At 39.2% G+C, this 18,344-nt stretch overlaps 2 protein-coding genes across 3 annotated transcripts; one reads left to right on the forward strand and one right to left on the reverse strand.

Annotated features, from left to right (window-relative positions):
* Window positions 1-1,420: 1,420 nt before the first annotated feature.
* On the reverse strand, window positions 1,421-11,029 carry LOC117773405 (solute carrier family 13 member 2-like). Its single transcript, XM_034605314.1, has 13 exons — window positions 10,451-11,029; window positions 7,969-8,097; window positions 7,699-7,835; window positions 6,937-7,178; window positions 6,773-6,832; window positions 6,260-6,431; window positions 5,295-5,417; window positions 4,986-5,189; window positions 4,674-4,762; window positions 3,522-3,637; window positions 3,266-3,427; window positions 2,400-2,537; window positions 1,421-2,068 (listed from the first exon to the last, which is right to left on the reverse strand). Exons 1-13 carry the CDS (start codon window positions 10,550-10,552, stop codon window positions 1,940-1,942), a joined length of 1,803 nt encoding a protein of 600 aa, XP_034461205.1. The 5' UTR covers window positions 10,553-11,029; the 3' UTR covers window positions 1,421-1,939.
* Window positions 11,030-12,954: 1,925 nt separating this feature from the next.
* slc46a1 (solute carrier family 46 member 1) lies at window positions 12,955-17,892 on the forward strand. 2 transcript variants are annotated; one of them, XM_034605321.1, is made up of 6 exons: window positions 12,955-13,712; window positions 14,658-15,049; window positions 15,125-15,603; window positions 16,143-16,226; window positions 16,470-16,626; window positions 16,787-17,892. In XM_034605321.1, exons 1-6 carry the CDS (start codon window positions 13,410-13,412, stop codon window positions 16,839-16,841), a joined length of 1,470 nt encoding a protein of 489 aa, XP_034461212.1. In that variant the 5' UTR covers window positions 12,955-13,409; the 3' UTR covers window positions 16,842-17,892. The 2 variants fall into 2 exon arrangements, with proteins under 2 accessions (XP_034461212.1, XP_034461213.1); XM_034605322.1 differs by lacking the exon at window positions 16,787-17,892 and having other exon boundaries at window positions 13,361-13,712; window positions 16,470-16,630.
* Window positions 17,893-18,344: the final 452 nt, after the last annotated feature.

The raw sequence follows: 18,344 nt of genomic DNA on the forward strand, positions 1-18,344 counted from the left end.
AAGAGAGAGTGATAGTTTTAAGGTTTTTACGTTGCGTGTTTCTGTCTTTCAGTCTCCACCAGAGGAGCGGTCACTAGATTAACCCAAAATGTTTTTGTATTTCATGGCTGCTGACTCCTTTGACCTCTGTGTGCTGTAGATTCATGAATTTAAAATCCCCTCACATACAGCAGATATACGGACCCCTGCCAAGGAGTTCAATCAAATGTTTTCAGTCAGTTTTTGATTTCTGTGACCTCCCATCATCATTTTTACATTTCTCCCACATTGACCTTTGAAAGGATTTGCCTCCCGTCCTCTTGGATCTCTTTAAATCAATCCGCGAACCCTGTAGTCCTAATCCTATGGAAGGCAATGAGATTTGAGGCCATCATTAATTTTAACAGTTTTAGCCAAAACTACAGTGTACCACTGAACCTGTAGCGGCAAATTTCTATTTTCTTCTGACATTGACAAACATCAGAAAATAGTTTAAGTGATTGAAATTCAACGCAGTAAAGTGTTAGTAATTTGCTATAAGCATCCAATTGAAGTATTAGCAATGTTCTCTGTAGCGTCAAGACTCTTCAGCCTATATATAGAGTATAAAGGTTGCAGAGTGTCCTCACTCAAAAGACAATAATTGTATATGAGGCAATTTGTTAATTTAGTTAATTTGGAAATCTTTTTTACAATTATTAACTTTTGGAGCTGATCAGTAGGGGGTGGGGGTGTGGATGTGATGCCCCTGCTGTAGAGAAATGTATGTATGGTGTGTGAAAGTGCACAGTGAAATCTACCAAGTTTATGAAGAATCCTGCCTGCCTGCTAAGGATAGTAAAATCTTTATGGGTGTTTTAGCCGCCCTTAACGTGGGTAGGAGTTCTACCAGTGTTGATGATGATTAATCTGACTGTGACAGAAAGTCAGTCAGTGTGTTTGTGTGGGAGAGAAAGAGGGAGAGTGAGGCAAAGAGCTCTGTCTTCCTGTTCTATTCTATACCATTCGGTTTCAAGTTTTAAAAAGTAAATTGCGAAGCAGCATTAACTATAGGATTTTCACTTGCACACACAAATTATCTGTCTGCACAGCAGCACTCTCTCTCTCATAGGGGATGGGGGGATGGCTGAGACAGGGTGGCAGTATTGGCAGGTTATTAAGGTGGTGGTTTTTTGGTCATTTGGTTTAAAGGGGATGTCATCCCGTGTTTAATAACAACACATAAAGACAAATCTTTTTCAAAAGATCTTAAAGTAATTAATATGTCCAAGCTCTGTTTAATGCTTTTAACTGTACTCTGTATTGTTTTCCTATGTATATTTTCTGTTTTGTAGTCATCAAGACTAGAAAAGTGCTATATAAATACAGACCATTTAACATTTATGTATGAACCTGTACAACTCTGATTTAAAAATGTTATCTCCCTGTAAAGCACTTTGTGACTCTTGTAAAGTACTGTAAAAATAAAGATTGTAAATGTTTGCAAATTATTATTTGTTTAACTTAAGTTTATTATATTAGGATAGTGTAGCACTTTATTACACATGCAATGAACTCACAACATAAACATTTGCCACAATATATATCTTTACAGCAATCTCCTTGTTTTTATGCAAGAACACTGGATTTTAAATATGATGTCTTGTATGTAAAATACAGAAAGTCAATCTTGGATATGAATTATATTAACTTCTGATCAGTTTTTTTGTCTGTCCAGAAGATAAATGATCTAACTGAACTGAACTCACTTCAGTCAAAACATGAACAAAAAGATTCCCCAGTGTTTCCTACTGGTTTCTGAGCACACAGCTCACAGTGTGAGGCAGGATGTGAGACAGAAAGCTGCAGAGAGGAACCTGTATCAGCCTTCAGGGACAGGCCTCAGTGCACATCGGGCTGTTCTGATATTGTTCATCTCCCCTCTTTTTTCTCCCCTGTTTCCGTTTTCCTGAGCTCATGTTCACGGACTTTTGGTGACATTAGCCCAAGAGGGAAACGTATTCAGGTCGAACATGGCCACACCCCACGTGTTAATGGCAATGTTGATGGTTATGACACCAACAAAGTTCAGGATGAATCCAGTCTTAGCCTGAAATGAAGAGAGAAACACAAACAACATTATATTTGGACCCCTGTGCAATGTTTTGTCAACACAATCAGAATGGGTCTTACAGTATAATAATCTAATAATATTAATACCATCGAGCTACATATACATAGCATTTGCTGCTCAGTCCCCTTGACCTGTTTCCATGGAAATACTCAGAATACTGTCTATATACAAATACATAATAATGATCAGATACAGGGATTAATATAAGCTGCTTATCTAGAAATTGGATATGAGCCGTTATCCAAAACAGTGCGTGTATGTCAACACACACAGTTTCAGGTTTTCTATCTTTTCTGAACAGTCTTACCATGTCTATAACTCTGAGGTTGCCGTAGGAGAAGGCAATGGCGTTGGGTGGCGTGGCTACGGGCAGCATGAAAGCCAGCGAGGCAGAGATGGTGCAGGGTAACATGACGTACAGCGGGTGTATCTTAATGGCAGTTGCCTGGAAAATAAAGAATTCACTCTGATAAGAATCGGCAAGTACAAATATTTTAAAATCAGTTGTCATACAATGTATTGGCTTTATATTTTTCATAATCAATTTTTTTCCATTGATTCCCATATGTGTCTGTGTCTGTTTAGTGCTTCAGTCTGATTACTGTGTTTCCATATCATTTTTAGTGTTATCTGTCCCTGCTTGTATTTATATATTAATCTTTTTTTTTTATTTCCTTTGCTGTCAATCTTGACTGGGGGTCAGATATAGAATTTTTTATAATAGGATAGGACGTTGTTTTAAATCTTTGAGATTTTCATGAAAAATCTGAAATGTGTAGAGTGCTAATATGGGAACAGGTATAATTTTAGCGTTGATCCAGATGATTTGGATTTTGTAAATAATTTTGTAAATATTTTTTTTATTAGGGTGATCTTTGTTCAGATACTGTACAGTAACAAATATTCCTAACAGCTATATCAGAGAATAGGTTTGACAGTTTTGCTGGTACTAAATGTGAGCAGTTTGCAGAACATATTTATGTTATATGTATCTGATCTCAAAATGCAATAAAATTTGACTTTTACAATGTAGGATATGTTCTGTAGAAAAGATTTCGTAAAACTCTCCAGATAACATGGTATTGCATCATAAGTTATAAAGTTGTGTTTTATACAGCGGGGTTTTTGTAGTGTAAGAGTTGAAAAAGAAGTTTCTATGTTCTTCTGTCTCACCATGGAGGCCAGTATTGGCAGAAAGAGTGTGGTGGTGGCGGTGTTGCTGGAGCATTCGGTGAACATGGCCACCAGCAGACACAGCAGGATGGAGATGGCGAAAGGAGGGATGCTCTGCAGCGGAATGAGAGTGTCTCCCAGCCACTGAGAGAGTCCAGATACCTTTATCCAGGGTGAGAAAACACACGTCAGCATCCAAACATTTACAGAAAGGTTTATGTTCAGAAAAAAATTTGGACTTGATCAACTGTAATACCTCACTTCCGTGGGCCAACGCAAAACCTCCGCCAAGAAGTAAGAGGATGTTCCACGGCATCTTTTGATGGACGATGTCCCAAGTTAGCAGAGGAGAGGGGGCTTCAGCCGGTGCTCCTATTAGAAGAAGAAGATAAAGAAGCTGACAGTTTACTTTCAGCCATTGGTTAGGAAGGTGTCTAACCTTACTGTAGAAAAGCTCAACTTTTACAGTCCACAGATAAGATACTGAGACTTTAAAGGCGCTCTGTGAAGATAAGAAACATGATGCAGTGGTACACCATGAAAATCATAGTAACATCTGGTGCTGTAACTGGAGTCATACTTTTTAACAGATTTTCTCTTGTCCAAGGTGACAAATGGACTTTGGCACCTTAAAGTCTGCATGACACCTTTTAATTTAAGTGTGCGTCAATCATTGTCGCCTCTCTGTGTACAAAACACTCTTTTACACTTTGAGGAGGAACAAAGAGCTCGTTGCATATGGAAGAAGGTCACGCTCAGCTTAAGTTACAAAGAGAGAAAAACGTTATCAATGATACAGAAGTGGTTTGTGGAAGGAGTAGCACAGCATGTGCTGTTGCACAGGCTTGACCTTGAAGCTATCAGGCTACAAGAAGGGGAAGGAGTTCGGATAACATTTATTAGAAAGCACTGAATCAGCGAGATGTGTTGCCAGAGGCAGTAAACTTTAATGACTGGATCTTGGAGTGGACAGACGAGGTTATAAAACTGCGCTCCTATCTTCATGTGACAGACCTAACATGCCCCAAACATAAAACTGTGACGCAACAGTGGATGAACTCTTCCCATCGTGTTTTCCAGACACACACTTTAAAGCCGATAAGAGAATAAGCTCCTGCTCCTTTTTCCTTAAACATATACTCTTATTTCAATTAAAACTTGTTGACCTGTGTTCTTTTAATCAGAATTTTATCAATGTTGCTTAAGAAATAGAAAAATAACTGATATAGAAATTCTGATCAAAACAGGCAACGTGATGTCAGTCCTTATATACTCAGATTTCCCCACCTTAAAAATGTGATCCTAAAAAAAAGCTGAATCACTACTCTGTTTACACGTCGTTTTATTGTTATGATGATTACATCAGTGCACCTGTTGTACATGTGTTGTCATCACAAACTTGACCTACCCTCATTAGACCAACATCTCGGCAGATTGGACGGGATGCAGAAGAAGAGCGAAGACATTAATATGGCCACAGTGCCGTCTGTGACGAACCTGATGAAGAGAAGATTTAAAATACCTGGTTCACATAATAACTTTATAAAAAAACACTAACTTAAAATTGATGTAATTTAGATTTTTAATAACCAAATCAAACAAGTGACACTGGACCAGCACTTAATGATACAACAGGCCGGCTATATAATCTACTGATTCCCTGGTTGACTTTATCTGTGGAGTGGAGATAATCTGTTAAAAAAATGATGATTGTACTCACGGCTTGTCTTTGTTGAACAGGACAGTGGCCCAGCCCGGTATGAACCCAGGCTCCCTCGTGAACCACAGGATAACCAGCAAAATGAAGATAAAAAGCACACAGCCCTCAGCGAAGCACATACGGCCCAGCTTTTTGTACTCATCTTTGATCACCTGGTACGCTTCGCTGTCACCAGCTTCGCCGCATCCAAAGGACTTTTTCAAGCTGGAATAACACAACGTGAAAATAAATGATGTTTTCATACTTTTCAGGCTTTGGTTGAAATAAAAATCTCTGAAACAGAGAATGACTCCACTTCACCAAACTTACTTGAAACCCAAAAACACAAATTGCAGCCACAACCAAGAGAGAGCAAGCATGAGCAACATGTTGGGGAATGAGAAGCCAAACCAACTCGCAAAGGTGATTATACCTCCATTACCTGGAAAGAGTCTGTTTAGGAGAGAGAAAAAATGTATTTCAAAAAGTGACAGACCTTTAACACCTTCTGGATAATAGATGAGTAAATCTACAACTGCTGTTACATTGTTGTTTAAGCCAGTGGTTCTTTACATTTTCAAGTCACGACCCACCAGTATAACCAGACTGGTGTGCACAGACATAATCTGGTGTGGAAAAACAATCATCAGTCTGAAATATGTAATTTTTAATGTATTGTATTGTTTTTTTCTCCAAGACATTACATTACATTTTCATTTAGCTGATGCTTTTATCCAAAGCGATAAGTGAAAGACCATCTGGCGACCTTCAGATATTATCTTGCGGCCCTCGTAGGGATGGGGACACCCAGTTTGAGAATCGCTGGTTGAAGCTTTCACTTATCCTTTGGTAGGGGAACACCAACACTAATTTCCTCTACCAAGGAGGTTATGTTTTCATTCCCCTTTATCTCTTGGTCAGCAAGATTACGCAAAAACTACTTATCCAATTTCCATGCAAGTTTGTGCATGGGTGGTGCATGACTCAATAAAGTACCTATTAAGAAATAGGGCGCCTTATCTTATAGACGCCCTATCTTATCTTATCTTATCTTGAGTTTCATCGATAAATCTACTTGGCTGATTTAAAATGGAGAGAACTAGTTACATGAGTGAAGCACGGACAAAATAGAATGTAAACTCCAAAGTACATAGTTTTAGTAATCACTTTATGTAAACCACCTCTGTGGGAGTAAAACATTTTTTGATTTGTACCTTTTTACAAACCAATACCCCTTGCGTAGACTGATGGAATTTGTCTGTGTGTTTATTTTCATGAGCGCAGGTCATACTCACTCATCAATCTGGCCCTTCAGGATGACGTTGGGCGTGGTTCCAGTGAGGGTGGCTGTCCCTCCGATGCTGGCGGCGTAACACACACTGAGGCTCATGCCTTTCGACAGGTTCTTGTACCACAGCTCCCTCTTCAGTCTTCGCTCCTCGGCCTCTGGACTCCTCTCACTAACACCTAGAGGGACAGAGCTCAGACATTCAGCATGGAGAAGATACAATTGTTGTGTACAGTGCTGTGTGTGACATGAATTTACTTCGTGGTCTTACAGGCTTTACCATTATCTGTATCCGTTTTACTTATTAAAGACAAAATCACTTCTGGATTAGTGTAAAACTTTATAAACAGAGCCAGCACTTTGATGAATTAAGATTCATCAAAGCCTAACCCTAACCCTAAGATATTTAAAACCACCATAATCATTTATTTGGCCTGCACTTTTATTCCTCTTCTTCATCTGTATTTAATTTTTTTTCTAAAGCAGGAAGTTACTTTAAAGTCAAAGTTAGAAAACATACTTGAATTGACATTGTTTTCTTTGATTTCCATTTTGTCTTTGGTGTCATCATCATCTGAATCTACAAAAAACATTAGGACAACAGTAAACATAACAATTGACAAGTACATGTAAAGTTTAAAAAGAATAAAATAAATACTGACACAATCATAAACAATCACACACCGAAGTGGATTTTGTTTTCCTTTAGTCTGAGCTCCTTGTGATAGCTTTCTTCGCTCATCTCAAATTCTGGATTCTCCAAACCGTCCCTTCCATGAGCATATTCCCTCTCTTCAGCGTTGGCCTCTGTGTCACACAGCTGCTGCAACACAGCATTTGCAATGGGCAGCATCATGGCTGTTGAGGCTGTGTTACTGATCCACATGGACAGGAAGGCTGTGGTGGTCATGAAACCAATCATCAGACTGGAGAGGACACAGAACAAATGGTTAGATGATAAGGTGAAGGTCGAAGAAAACATGTATATTAATAGTTTAAATAAAGTTTTGTTTTAATACGATTAAAAATATCTTCACTGGAGGAAATCAAGTTTATACTACAGTCAAATTTCAGTGTTCACCAAAACATTGACACCACAGGTAATTTAGATATTAGGTCATTTTTAAAGAAGAGCTGAGGAACATTCAGCAAATGAGAATGATTTGTTATAAATTCAAATGTGTAACTGAAATTAGTTGGACAAATATTTACTGTAAACTATTTAATACCTCCCTTCCCTTTATCATGATTGTTAAGAGTCAACAGTTTGTCAAACTGATTAGTTTGTTAATGTCAGGCAAAATTATATTCTGAAACTTCCTGCCAGCAGCAGCCTGAGCCACACAGACACAGACAGGAGAGTCCTCATGCTTCTATGTATTGTAGCTGCAGTATGTAAATGTATGTGCACATGTTTGTTTGTATATACAGCACAAAGTCTCTTACAGAGAAGGCTTCACTCCTACAATGAGCAGAACTTGAAGGGCGATCCTCCTATGCAGGTTCCAGTTCTCGACAGCGATGGCCACCAGCAGCCCACCAAAAAAGAGCATGTTGGAGTCTTTCAGGTACTGGATACAAACCTGAGTGAGAGAAGAAAATAAATAATATCCTGAACTAATTCTTGGAAATTAAAAGAAGAGCCAGTCTTCAGCCAGTCAATAAATTCTCAGAAATATTCAAATTTTGTGAATAACAGAAAACAGTTGGAAATACCTCTCCTGACTCCATGATGCCCATCATGGGGAACAGAATGACCGGTAGCAGGGCGGTCACAGCCAGGGGGATACACTCTGTACACCAGTACAGCGCCATGAGGATGATCGCATAGCCACATTTTGCTTCCTGTAACGACCAACAAAGATTGTGCTACTTAAATTCAGACACACGTGACTACAAATGCTCTGGTGTTGATGTCTAGTCGAGAAGGAGAAAACACATCAAACAGGTGAGAGACTCAAACACCTCTGTTAACCTTCAACAGCTGAGTCATCCTGGTTCAACATTCTCTGATCAGCTGAAAATAGTAGAGATTGTGGACTTTGATTTTGGATTATTGGGACTGAATGATCTCTTAAACATGATCCCAGTTTTCAGTTTATCATGGTCAAAGATTGCATGGTACAAAGGGTCAGTGACAGAGGCCTTCCCTGGACATGTTACAGCTGAGAAAACAGTGTAAAGCAATAAACACAAATCCGGACGGACGTCTTTCATCTTTTTGGATTATCAAAGCTTACCACTTTAAATTTTTAATGCAGTGGTCTTACAAAATTTGGATACAGATTTGGATACAATACCACTTGATATATATCTTCGTTTAAAATATACTTTGTGGATTTAGGAAATCAAGAAATAGATCCTTCATTTAATTCAAAATACCAACTATATTAATTTCTGAGATGAACCTACAATATCCCCTTTGAAGCACGTAACAGTGTATTAGAAAACAATGGAATATAATAGTGTATAATATTCTGTAATAATCCGAATGTTTTAATAATTATGCTTGAACAACTGGTGTCTCCACCCTCCACTGGTGTTGTGTTTAGGAAGCTGCCACACCTAAGTCCCATTTCTGCTCACAAAATAATCTTCTTCCCTGATGAAACTCATCTCCTCTCCCTCCTGACTCTTCAGAAACTGAATGACATTTTAAATCACTTTCATTACTGCGGCCATGACGGCAGAATCAGCCTTTACTTGCCTCATTAACTTCTAAACACAACTCATCTTTATATGCTCTGTTGAAATATCACCTCTCATTTCTATTACTACTTTCCTTATGTTTTACTGAGTTTTATGACATGTACAGTCAGGGCACCAGGACCTTGACAATACTTTTTTTCTAGTCATCACTTTAGGTTTGAATTATAATCTTTAACACTATTGTTACAGTAAGTATACCTTTCTAAAATCCTAGTTTTGTGTTTTTTTTGTGAGTCCTTAGTACAGCACACATTAATATTACAATTACTGATGAAAATACAGATATTTAGTTTTGTTGATTTAACTTTTAAGCAATGTGACGTTGTATACTTAGGAGGGGAACATTTGTTGAAGGTTGGAGTTGAAGGTTGAGCTAAATCTTTCCTACGTTGTTGAGAATCAAGGGCACCGTGCACCATGTATAGATACTGGTTAGTTATCACCATTGCTATAGTTTAGAGTCTCTGGACTTTAGGGAGAATCGACAGTACTGATAAACTTAACACCTCACATTAGTGTTTGTAGTCAGTCTAGAGTTAACTGATGCTTTGTTGAGCATCTGTGGTTATTTAAGTCATAATGAGCACTGTGTTTATGGTAAAGTTACGTTATCTTTTCAACCCTGTCTGTTTGCTCGTTGGTTGCTTTGTTATATTGTAGGCAAGATTACACAAAAACAACTGAATTTGCACAAATCTGTTGGTGAAGAACAACCCATGAAATTTGGGCACGGATCCGTATCAAGGGGTAGATAAAGGAATTTTTTATCACTTAATTAAACAATGCGAGATTCAACATTTTCACAGTTTTCTCAGGGAATAATTCATGGTTCTTGATGAAAAAAACTTATCTATGAGAAATTTTGTGCAGCTTGATTGAATGTAAGGGGACTGCTGGCCCTTGGTGGAGGTATGCGCTCTACTGAGTGACAGTGTAGTTCATAAAGGTTTTTGGTATCGAAGCACCTTTGGCCAAAGGTCAAAGTTCAGATATGATAATGCACCTTTATGGTTCTATTGTCAGGTCTGTTCTCTGATGTTCTTTTAATGTTTTGGTAAAAGGAGTTAAGGAAATGTGCAGTGAGGTTGACCTGGAGAAGTCATGAGTAAGGGCTTGTCTAGAATTCTTGCTGCACTTGGGTAGCAACTTTTCATGCATCTACCCAAACAAATAGTTGCCATCTCATATCAAACTTATACATTTTAAAGCCACACTTGCTTAATTTAAAGTAATATAAGCTGTAATTTAATGCATTTCTAGCCAATTTTGCAACAGAGCAACTCAACACCAGAAACACTTATTTAAACCTACATATTCAGCCACATTTAAAGGCTGAAAGTTTCATAGTGGTGGCTTAATATAGTGCATGACTTTGAACCACATTATCCAATCAGAGAAGTGATCCTTATACAACACATCTGAGTCAAAAAACGGTCTGCAGATTATCTCTTTTACAGAAAAGTACACATATACATGTTCATGTTCTTACTGGAGTCGGACTGACGAGTGGCAGCGGCAGAAGCAGAAGAGGCGTCAGGACGACCACGATGTAATTCCTATATCGCCACAGCCATGTTAGAAATCCAGCCATGATCCACGAGGTGTGATGCACATCCACGGTATTGAGTCAAAGAGAGAAAAAATATTTGTGATCCCACTGTTCAATGTAGAAGACTGTTACATATGAAGTCGGTTTATATAGTGGAAAAAGATTAACGATTAACTTTAGAGTGAGGGACCTGCAATTTGAGGGTGTGTTTCCAAGTGTTTAGCAGGTGGTAGATAAAGTAAGAAACCGGGACCAATGATCTACAGAATCAAGATAATCTCTTTGATCTCGACTGTAAAATGCGGTAGCTGCTTCGTCTGCATCAGCTGTAAAGGATTAATAAAAACAAAAAAATGATTTTTATTATCATGACCGATCACGGGGTTAGCACATCCAGTCAACGACATTCATGTGATTTTAAACCTGCAGACACTTAATGTAGTAATGGGACATAATAGCTAGGCTGCTTGATTTATAAAGCACATTTCATACACAGCGGTAAGTTCATGGTGCTGGACAGAGACATTAAAAACAACACAGAGATAAAATGAGCGGAAATCAATTTTAAGTTTAAAATAATTTCCAAGTAATATGAAAGCAATTAAAAATATCAAAATAAAAGAGTATGAAAATAGATAAATCGGTATAAAAATGTTTGAATAAGTTTAAAGTTATGGGAGAGTAAGGTCAGATTTAATCAGAATTAATCAATAATTATCAAAGTGAGCAAGATGCATTGAATCAAGTACAGATATCTCAAGATAAAGCAGACAAAACCTCGACCCCTGTATATGAACTACAAAGTGACGATTGTGTTGTTGTGTATGTCTTGCAAAAGGAGCAGGAAAGGTAAAAACAACAAAGTTCCATCAGATAACATAACTCAGGTGGGTGTAACTAATGAATAACAATGTGGTTCCAATGAAACATCTCCCACAATGGCTGATATGCAGACAAACCAGATTGTCCCCCTGCTGTGTGTGTGTATGTGTGTGTGTGTGTGTGTGTGTGTGTGTGTGTGTGTGTGTGAGATTCATGATTGACATTTTATCACTTGAGACAAACCTTGAGTTTGTATTTAATTACTCCACTGGCGAAAGTCCCTGACAGTTACTGTACAAGGAAAAGATTCTCTGCTGGGAAAAAACATATAACATTTGTAATTCAAGTTTTGACTTAAATTATATTGTAGATAATCCTCTTCAAGGTTTTATTTAAGAGACAAAAAATTATATAAGAAAATTCATTAAAAAAATATCAGTGCAAGTGTGACCACGTCAAATAAGAGGGTTTTTTTGGGTGAGGTGTGCTGGTCTCATTGGTCAGGTGGGATCAGGTGTATTTCTATCATGAAGCAGCAGAAAGGTACTGACCAACAAAACAGAGGTGCAGTGTTCCACTGTTATCTTAAGAGTGTATTTTCTAAATAGTAATATGCACCTATATACTGTAGATGGATGAACAACATGTGAACATGCACACTTGTTTTTGTGTTTCCTGTAGAGGAAACACATTTGTTTCCTCTACAGCCAAATGTTCTCTCTTATGACCTTGTAAAAAACTTATAACAGCAATCTTATAATCGTATAACCAATGTCCAAACTCACCTGGCTTTTAATGTGAAAGCGAGATAGCTCTCTGATTGGTTTATTGCATATTACACCATAAAATATATCCATATGTAAAGCATAATTAATTAAGAGACTAAGTACAACTTATGATGAGAAGAGAGTTGTATGCTAATGTTTTTACAAGCTGATTCTTTTTTATTAAAGAAAACAAACTATTGGTCTCTAAATGAAGGATTAGTACAGACACACAAAAGCTCCTTTCTAAATGCAGTGACTGACTGAAAAAACAAAACTCTTTGTCAAGCATCCTAAATGACTGCAGGGTGTTTTCATTTTCATCACTGCTCTGTAATTATTTGTATTAAACTGACCTGAAAGGGTGTGTTCATGTTAGCTGCTCAAGTTACAATCATGTGATTCAGCAGAGAAACGAGAAACTACAGACATTAATAATAAGCCTTCTAGGTAAACTCTGGCTCAGTGAAAATGTCTTCTATATATGTTTGTGTTGATCAATTAGTATTGTGATCAAATTAAATAATAACAATAACAATAACAATAACAATAAAATAATAATAATTTTCAAATACATAAATCTTGATTTTTGTATCTGGTATGAAAGAAAGCAATTGGATAAAAAATTGAGTTATAAAGTGACCTAAAAAACAAAAGTAAGTTCAGACCATACACTCAGATAATTAAGGTGTGGACAAAAATACTTCTTAGTTTTATTCTGTGGTGAAATGTGTGTGTGCATGAGTATCAGACATGATCTTAGTTTCTGTGAGGTGCCACGGTGCCCACACTTTTAGCGTCAAGTTGTGCAGATCATGGTATATCTCCAGGACTTGTATTTGTATATCAAAATATCTAATGAGACACTTCTGTGGTTCTTTCACATAATGAAGTAAGAGTGTCAAAATTAGGCTATGTCCAATTATTCCAATGAACATATATGAGGGGTCTCTGGAATATTTTCTTATATATATTCATATATGATCATGTAGGGGCCTTAACCCAGAATAAACCACTGACATAAACAACTGTTTGTGTTAAATGAAGTGTAGTTCACCTCTTCGTCCACGTGGTGTCGCTGAGTCAATGCTTTAACGTGTATTACTTCCTTTATGGAGCGGAGCTGCTTGATAGGTTAACTCCTTTAACTTGAACTAAACACAAACTCCGGCAGCGCTAACTCTTCTAGCATTAGCATAGTTAGCTAGTTTGCAGTCAGAGAAGGACTAACTAGTTGGTTAGTGTGTGAATCCTCAGTGGAGACTTGAGTCCGAGAAGTTCACAGTTCATGTTTACAGTTAATCCAGCTCGACATGGAGGAGTCGGAAACCGCAGCCATTCTTCCCGCTGATGTCCTCAACGCTACATCCGAAGCGGAGCAAGCTGACGTACCCACCACCACCGGGAGCTGCGACCCCCGACCCCGGTTCTCATGGCAGCTGCTGCCGCCGGTGTCCGTGGAGCCGGTGCTCTTCCTCTCCATGTTCTCTCTGGTCCTGCAAGGGCCTCTGTCCACTCAGTATCTGTGGGACCGACTCAGCGAGGACCTCGGCTACAACGGCTCCAAGAGGTCGGAGTGCACCAACGGCTCCGCGCCCCCCGACCCTCTGCAGAAGGTGACGCCCACACCCACCGTCTGCTAACGGCTATTTATCGTCGTATCGTCTCGTATGGCTGCTACAGGGCGGATCGATACGGCTATTCGATAGTTGATTAGTCGAGATTGAAAACTGTCACGATAAGTGCAACAGTAAACAACCGATTTCTGCTCCTGAGTGAGGGTTGTGACTTTAAACTCTTATTTGTGAGCAGAGAAAACACTTTACAAATCTGACTTAGATCAGTTATGATTTATATGTCCTCACTGTGTTTGCACAATGTATAACCATTATATTGATATATATTATTCAACTTCTCTTATTTTCTTATTTATGAAAAGTATATTGTGATGATTTGCTGATGTTGTTTTATTGTCCAATTCTGTGTCAGTGTAAATACCCAGTGTCACATATGCAATAGTGGCAGATATGGCTGTGGTCTGGAAGGTGGAAGAGAAAAGTAAAAAAAATTGCACATATAGAATATAAATTTCAGGCAAACCTCAAACTACTTTATGTGAAGGGGCACACTCAGAGTTTTCCACTTGTGGTCAGATCACAAAAACCACATGTTCATACCAGGTGTGGTATTTTTAGAGTAAAACATACCCACAATGACCAAGGGTGAAGGGGCAGAGGCACATCAGGGAAGCACTTAATACCTGTGGCTATCCAAAGTGGGCCTTCATCAAAAACTCCAAAAGATAGAAAAATAGAAATTGGCCGAAAAGAAAACAGTAAATAGAACATTGTGATTCTGTATATTTGTGGGTTGATATGTTCCATAAGTATAATGGTTTTTCATCAAAACCTCTGGGTGGGGAAAAATAAATGAAACCTGTTTTCAGTTATATCTTATAAGTTTTAACAAAACTAAGACTGTGTTTTTCCACAATCTGTAAAGTCTCCCTGACAAGAATGATGATGATGACCTCCACCCTGCCTTCTGTTTTTTTCCATCAGGAGGTGGAAACCCTAACAGCCCACTGGAACCTGTACATCAGTCTGGCAGGCTTGTCTGTAGGCCTGTTGGTTGTGCCTCTCCTGGGCTCATGGAGTGACCTCGCGGGTCGCAGGCCAGTTCTCATCCTCCCTAACCTTGGCCTGGCACTGCAGGCAGTAGTTTACCTCGTAGTGATGTACCTGAAGCTGCCGGTGGTCTATTTTCTACTGGGCAGAATGCTGAGTGGCCTTTCAGGTGATTTCAATGCCATCCTGGCAGGCTGCTTTGCATATGTGGCTGATACCAGTGACAGGAGGTCCCGTACCTTCAGGGTGGCAGTGCTGGAGGCCTGTCTGGGTCTGTCAGGGATGCTGGCCAGCATTATCGGGGGGCAGTGGCGGCGTGCACAAGGGTAAGAAATGTCAGGCAAGTTAGTGCACTTTGCTTTGATTCAAAATCCTTACTATATGTTAATGCTTGCATTTAGGTACATCAACCCATTTTGGCTGGCCTTGGCCACCAACTTGGCCTCAGCTCTGTACGCTTACCTGTTTGTTCGAGAGTCTGTCCTGCCAGACCCAAGTGCGAAGCTCCTCACCCCTCGCCACCACAAGGCTGTCTGGCGCCTCTACTCATCAGGAGGGAGGAGCAGTGAGGATGGTGGAGGGTTTCATAGATGCAAGCTATGGTTTTACACACTCAGCTTCTTCCTGGTGGTGATGGTACATTCCGGCTGCAGGGAGCTGTATGTGCTGTACGAGTTAAGCTCGCCACTGTGCTGGGGCCCCGCCCTCATTGGCTACGGGTCAGCAGCTCAGCACCTGGCCTACCTGAGCAGTCTGCTGGGGCTGAAGATCATGCAGCGCTGCCTGGAGGACTCCTGGGTGGCTCTTGTGGGTCTGGCCTCCAACATTACGGGGCTAGTGGTCTTCTCTGTAGCTGACACCATTCAACTCATGTTCACAGGTGAGAGGCTCAGAAGTGAGTTAATGATCCAGATGTTTTGTAAACAGCTTTCCTCGTAAAGTATTATGGTGGTTGAAAATAAGGTTTTCTAACTAAAAGATTTTCTACTCATAAAGAAAAAATCTGGACAATACAGGTGAGATCCATTCAAAATCAAATCACTCTCAGAACAGAAATCTGTGTTTATATGTGCTCTATTTAGCATATTTGGCTTCGGCATGATTGTCTATTTGGATCTTTTCTGGGTTTATCCTTTGCAGCAAAATTGCACATTACACAAAGATACATTTTTCTTTTCATTGTCCGTTATTAGTGCTTTCCCACCTTTTTACAAGACAAGTTTTGAAAACAAACACACTTCTTCTGGTGGTCAGGTGAAACTGATCTAACATTATCAGCCAAACGCATCTGACAGACTTACCAAGCTGTCGAACTGAGAATGTAAACGTGAAGACCAGGCAATCAAAAAACTCCCATGTAACTTCAGATCAGTTTACTTGAGCATCAAAGTAAAAATATCATTTTATGTGTGTCACCAGGTTATGGTCTGTGTTTCCTCTTCATGGCCACGACACCTGTTCTCAGGTCGAAGCTGTCAAAGTTGGTGGACCCATCAGAGCAAGGTCAGCTGCCATCACATTTAAACACTGTGCATGTTTAAAACAACTGTTTTTGACACAGCAAACTGTATGGATAACATTAAACCAGTATATTTTGAGGTAGCGCAGCTGTGTTTTGTTTGAATTAGTCGGTGAACCAAATGTAGAGCAGTGTTGCACCACTCGCTGTTTCATTTGCAGCACATGTCCCTTGATCCAGAGGGACAGCTTGTGTAGATAACTGTGTGTGTTTTTGTTTTGTTGCAGGTGCCCTGTTTGCCTCTGTTGCTTGTGTGGAGAGCTTATGTTTTCTGGTGGGTAGTGGTGTCTTCAACTCACTGTACCCAGCCACCCTGCACTTCATGAAGGGCTTCTCCTTCCTTTTTGCTGCCATCATCCTCTTCGTCCCTGCTGGAATCATAGGGTGAGTCTGCTTGTGTCTCAGTAACTTGTCTTTTCTTTATTTCACTGCTGTGCTCTTCTTATAAGAGGTAGAAATTCTCAACAAATACCTGTGAAATATCAGAAAATCTATATCCACTCCTTAAAAATGTTTTGCTACTTTTTATCATCTGTCTTTCAAGGACTCTACAATGTTTAGACCAGAGGAGAGACCTCAGAGACTCCACAGTATCCTGACCTGAAAAGATGCAGAGGAGGAACCTGTCATGTGGTTTCAGTTCCTCCTGGTGTCAGTGTGTGTGGTGAGCAGCTCTGGCACAGAGAAATCCATCATGTTCATCTGTGATCCTCAGGGAAACGATTTTAAGAGAGTTGAGCGACTGGATTCTAGTCACATCAAGTGATAAAGATCAAAGGATGAAGAATCAAACTTCTGTCTGACTTCACTGACAATGTCTTAATGATTAGATGCTAGACACTGGAGTTTTTTTTATATTTGCGGGTCCTAAAATCTCAACTTTGTACTCAGGTAGTGGTGTAATGAAGAAGATTTTATTCATGCTTTTATTTTGTGATTTGACACATTTTCACTATCAATGCAATGAGTGCCAAAGAATTTTCTGTACATTTCCATTTTTTATATATGGACTTCAATAGCTTGAATGGCACACTGCAGAGTAAAGTGCTAGGGGAAGGTAAAGTGCAAGAGGACTCCGACTAACGGTACGTTTCAAATTATGTCATAAAACAGACTCACACCACTAACCTCTTTTGGCACCTTCACAAGAATCATATCAAACAGTACAGAGACGGATTAGTGCGACAAAAGAAAATGCAGACACAGACGTTGTAAAAGACTTTTACCTGAAACAGAATCATAAAGAATCATGAAGATGGAATGAGATAATAGCTGCTGTTGTTACCTGCAAAGATATTTACATAGTCAATAAAAGATACGATTGGCGGTTAACTAGGAGTGATATGTATCGTTATCTGGATATGAAATCAGGATATGAGATTGGTCACACACTTTCTGTTCCTTCTGGGAAAGAACATCACAGAGGTTATCTTACAGAAAGTTTATGAATCCAATTGTTTCCTGTATACTGTTTTTCAAACCAATATTCTGTCAATTAACTTTTATATGGACAATGGAATTTCAATGCAGATTTTTCATCTGCATCTGGAATGTACAGTATCTTACAGATTCTTTTCCCCTGATTCTTCACCATGTGCAATTTATTTCAAATCAGAAGTCAACTGTTTTTTTTTATACATATCATCTGCTTTGAGTACACCTTATTTTATCTTTTTTTTTTATGAAAACACTGCATTATCAGAAACTGGGGACTAGTCAGCAGTATCTAAAGTGGTTAAATTGAGCTCCACCTGCATCAGTTATTATATTCCGATAATATAACATCCATTACTCTTGGTACTTAATGTATGATTCTATTACTTTGGTACTTTTGATTGCAGGATTTTACTCATAACAAAGAATTTGTACAAACATGTCCAAACGCAACTACGATTAAAACTGCAGCAGCAGCCTGGGATTACTGAGTTACACCTTGACCCTCCTCCCTCCCTCCGTCCTTTTCCCATAAAGCAGAGTGCACAGTCCAAACTCCCTGAACAACACTGGATAGTCCCAGAGCTCAGACCCACAGCCCGACATGCGCACAGGGGTCACAACCTGGTTCCACGTTGAGGGAACAAGAGCTGCCAAATCAGCTTTAA

Source organism: Hippoglossus hippoglossus, chromosome 13 (genome assembly GCF_009819705.1).
Source record: "Hippoglossus hippoglossus isolate fHipHip1 chromosome 13, fHipHip1.pri, whole genome shotgun sequence".
In the NCBI taxonomy this organism is placed as follows: domain Eukaryota; kingdom Metazoa; phylum Chordata; class Actinopteri; order Pleuronectiformes; family Pleuronectidae; genus Hippoglossus; species Hippoglossus hippoglossus.

What these genes read in the sequence shown, in the direction of transcription:
- LOC117773405 (XM_034605314.1), bottom strand. Translation starts at nt 10,552, where the DNA reads ATGGCTGGATTTCTAACATGGCTGTGGCGATATAGGAATTACATCGTG. An exon ending in GCATCATGGAGTCAGGAGAG is followed by an intron (nt 7,836 to 7,968) that starts GTATTTCCAACT and finishes TCTCTCACTCAG; the next exon opens with GTTTGTATCCAGTACCTGAA. An exon ending in AGAAAACAATGTCAATTCAA is followed by an intron (nt 6,432 to 6,772) that starts GTATGTTTTCTA and finishes CTGTCCCTCTAG; the next exon opens with GTGTTAGTGAGAGGAGTCCA.
- slc46a1 (XM_034605321.1), top strand. Translation starts at nt 13,410, where the DNA reads ATGGAGGAGTCGGAAACCGCAGCCATTCTTCCCGCTGATGTCCTCAAC. An exon ending in GGTGGACCCATCAGAGCAAG is followed by an intron (nt 16,227 to 16,469) that starts GTCAGCTGCCAT and finishes GTTTTGTTGCAG; the next exon opens with GTGCCCTGTTTGCCTCTGTT. An exon ending in GTCCCTGCTGGAATCATAGG is followed by an intron (nt 16,627 to 16,786) that starts GTGAGTCTGCTT and finishes CTGTCTTTCAAG; the next exon opens with GACTCTACAATGTTTAGACC.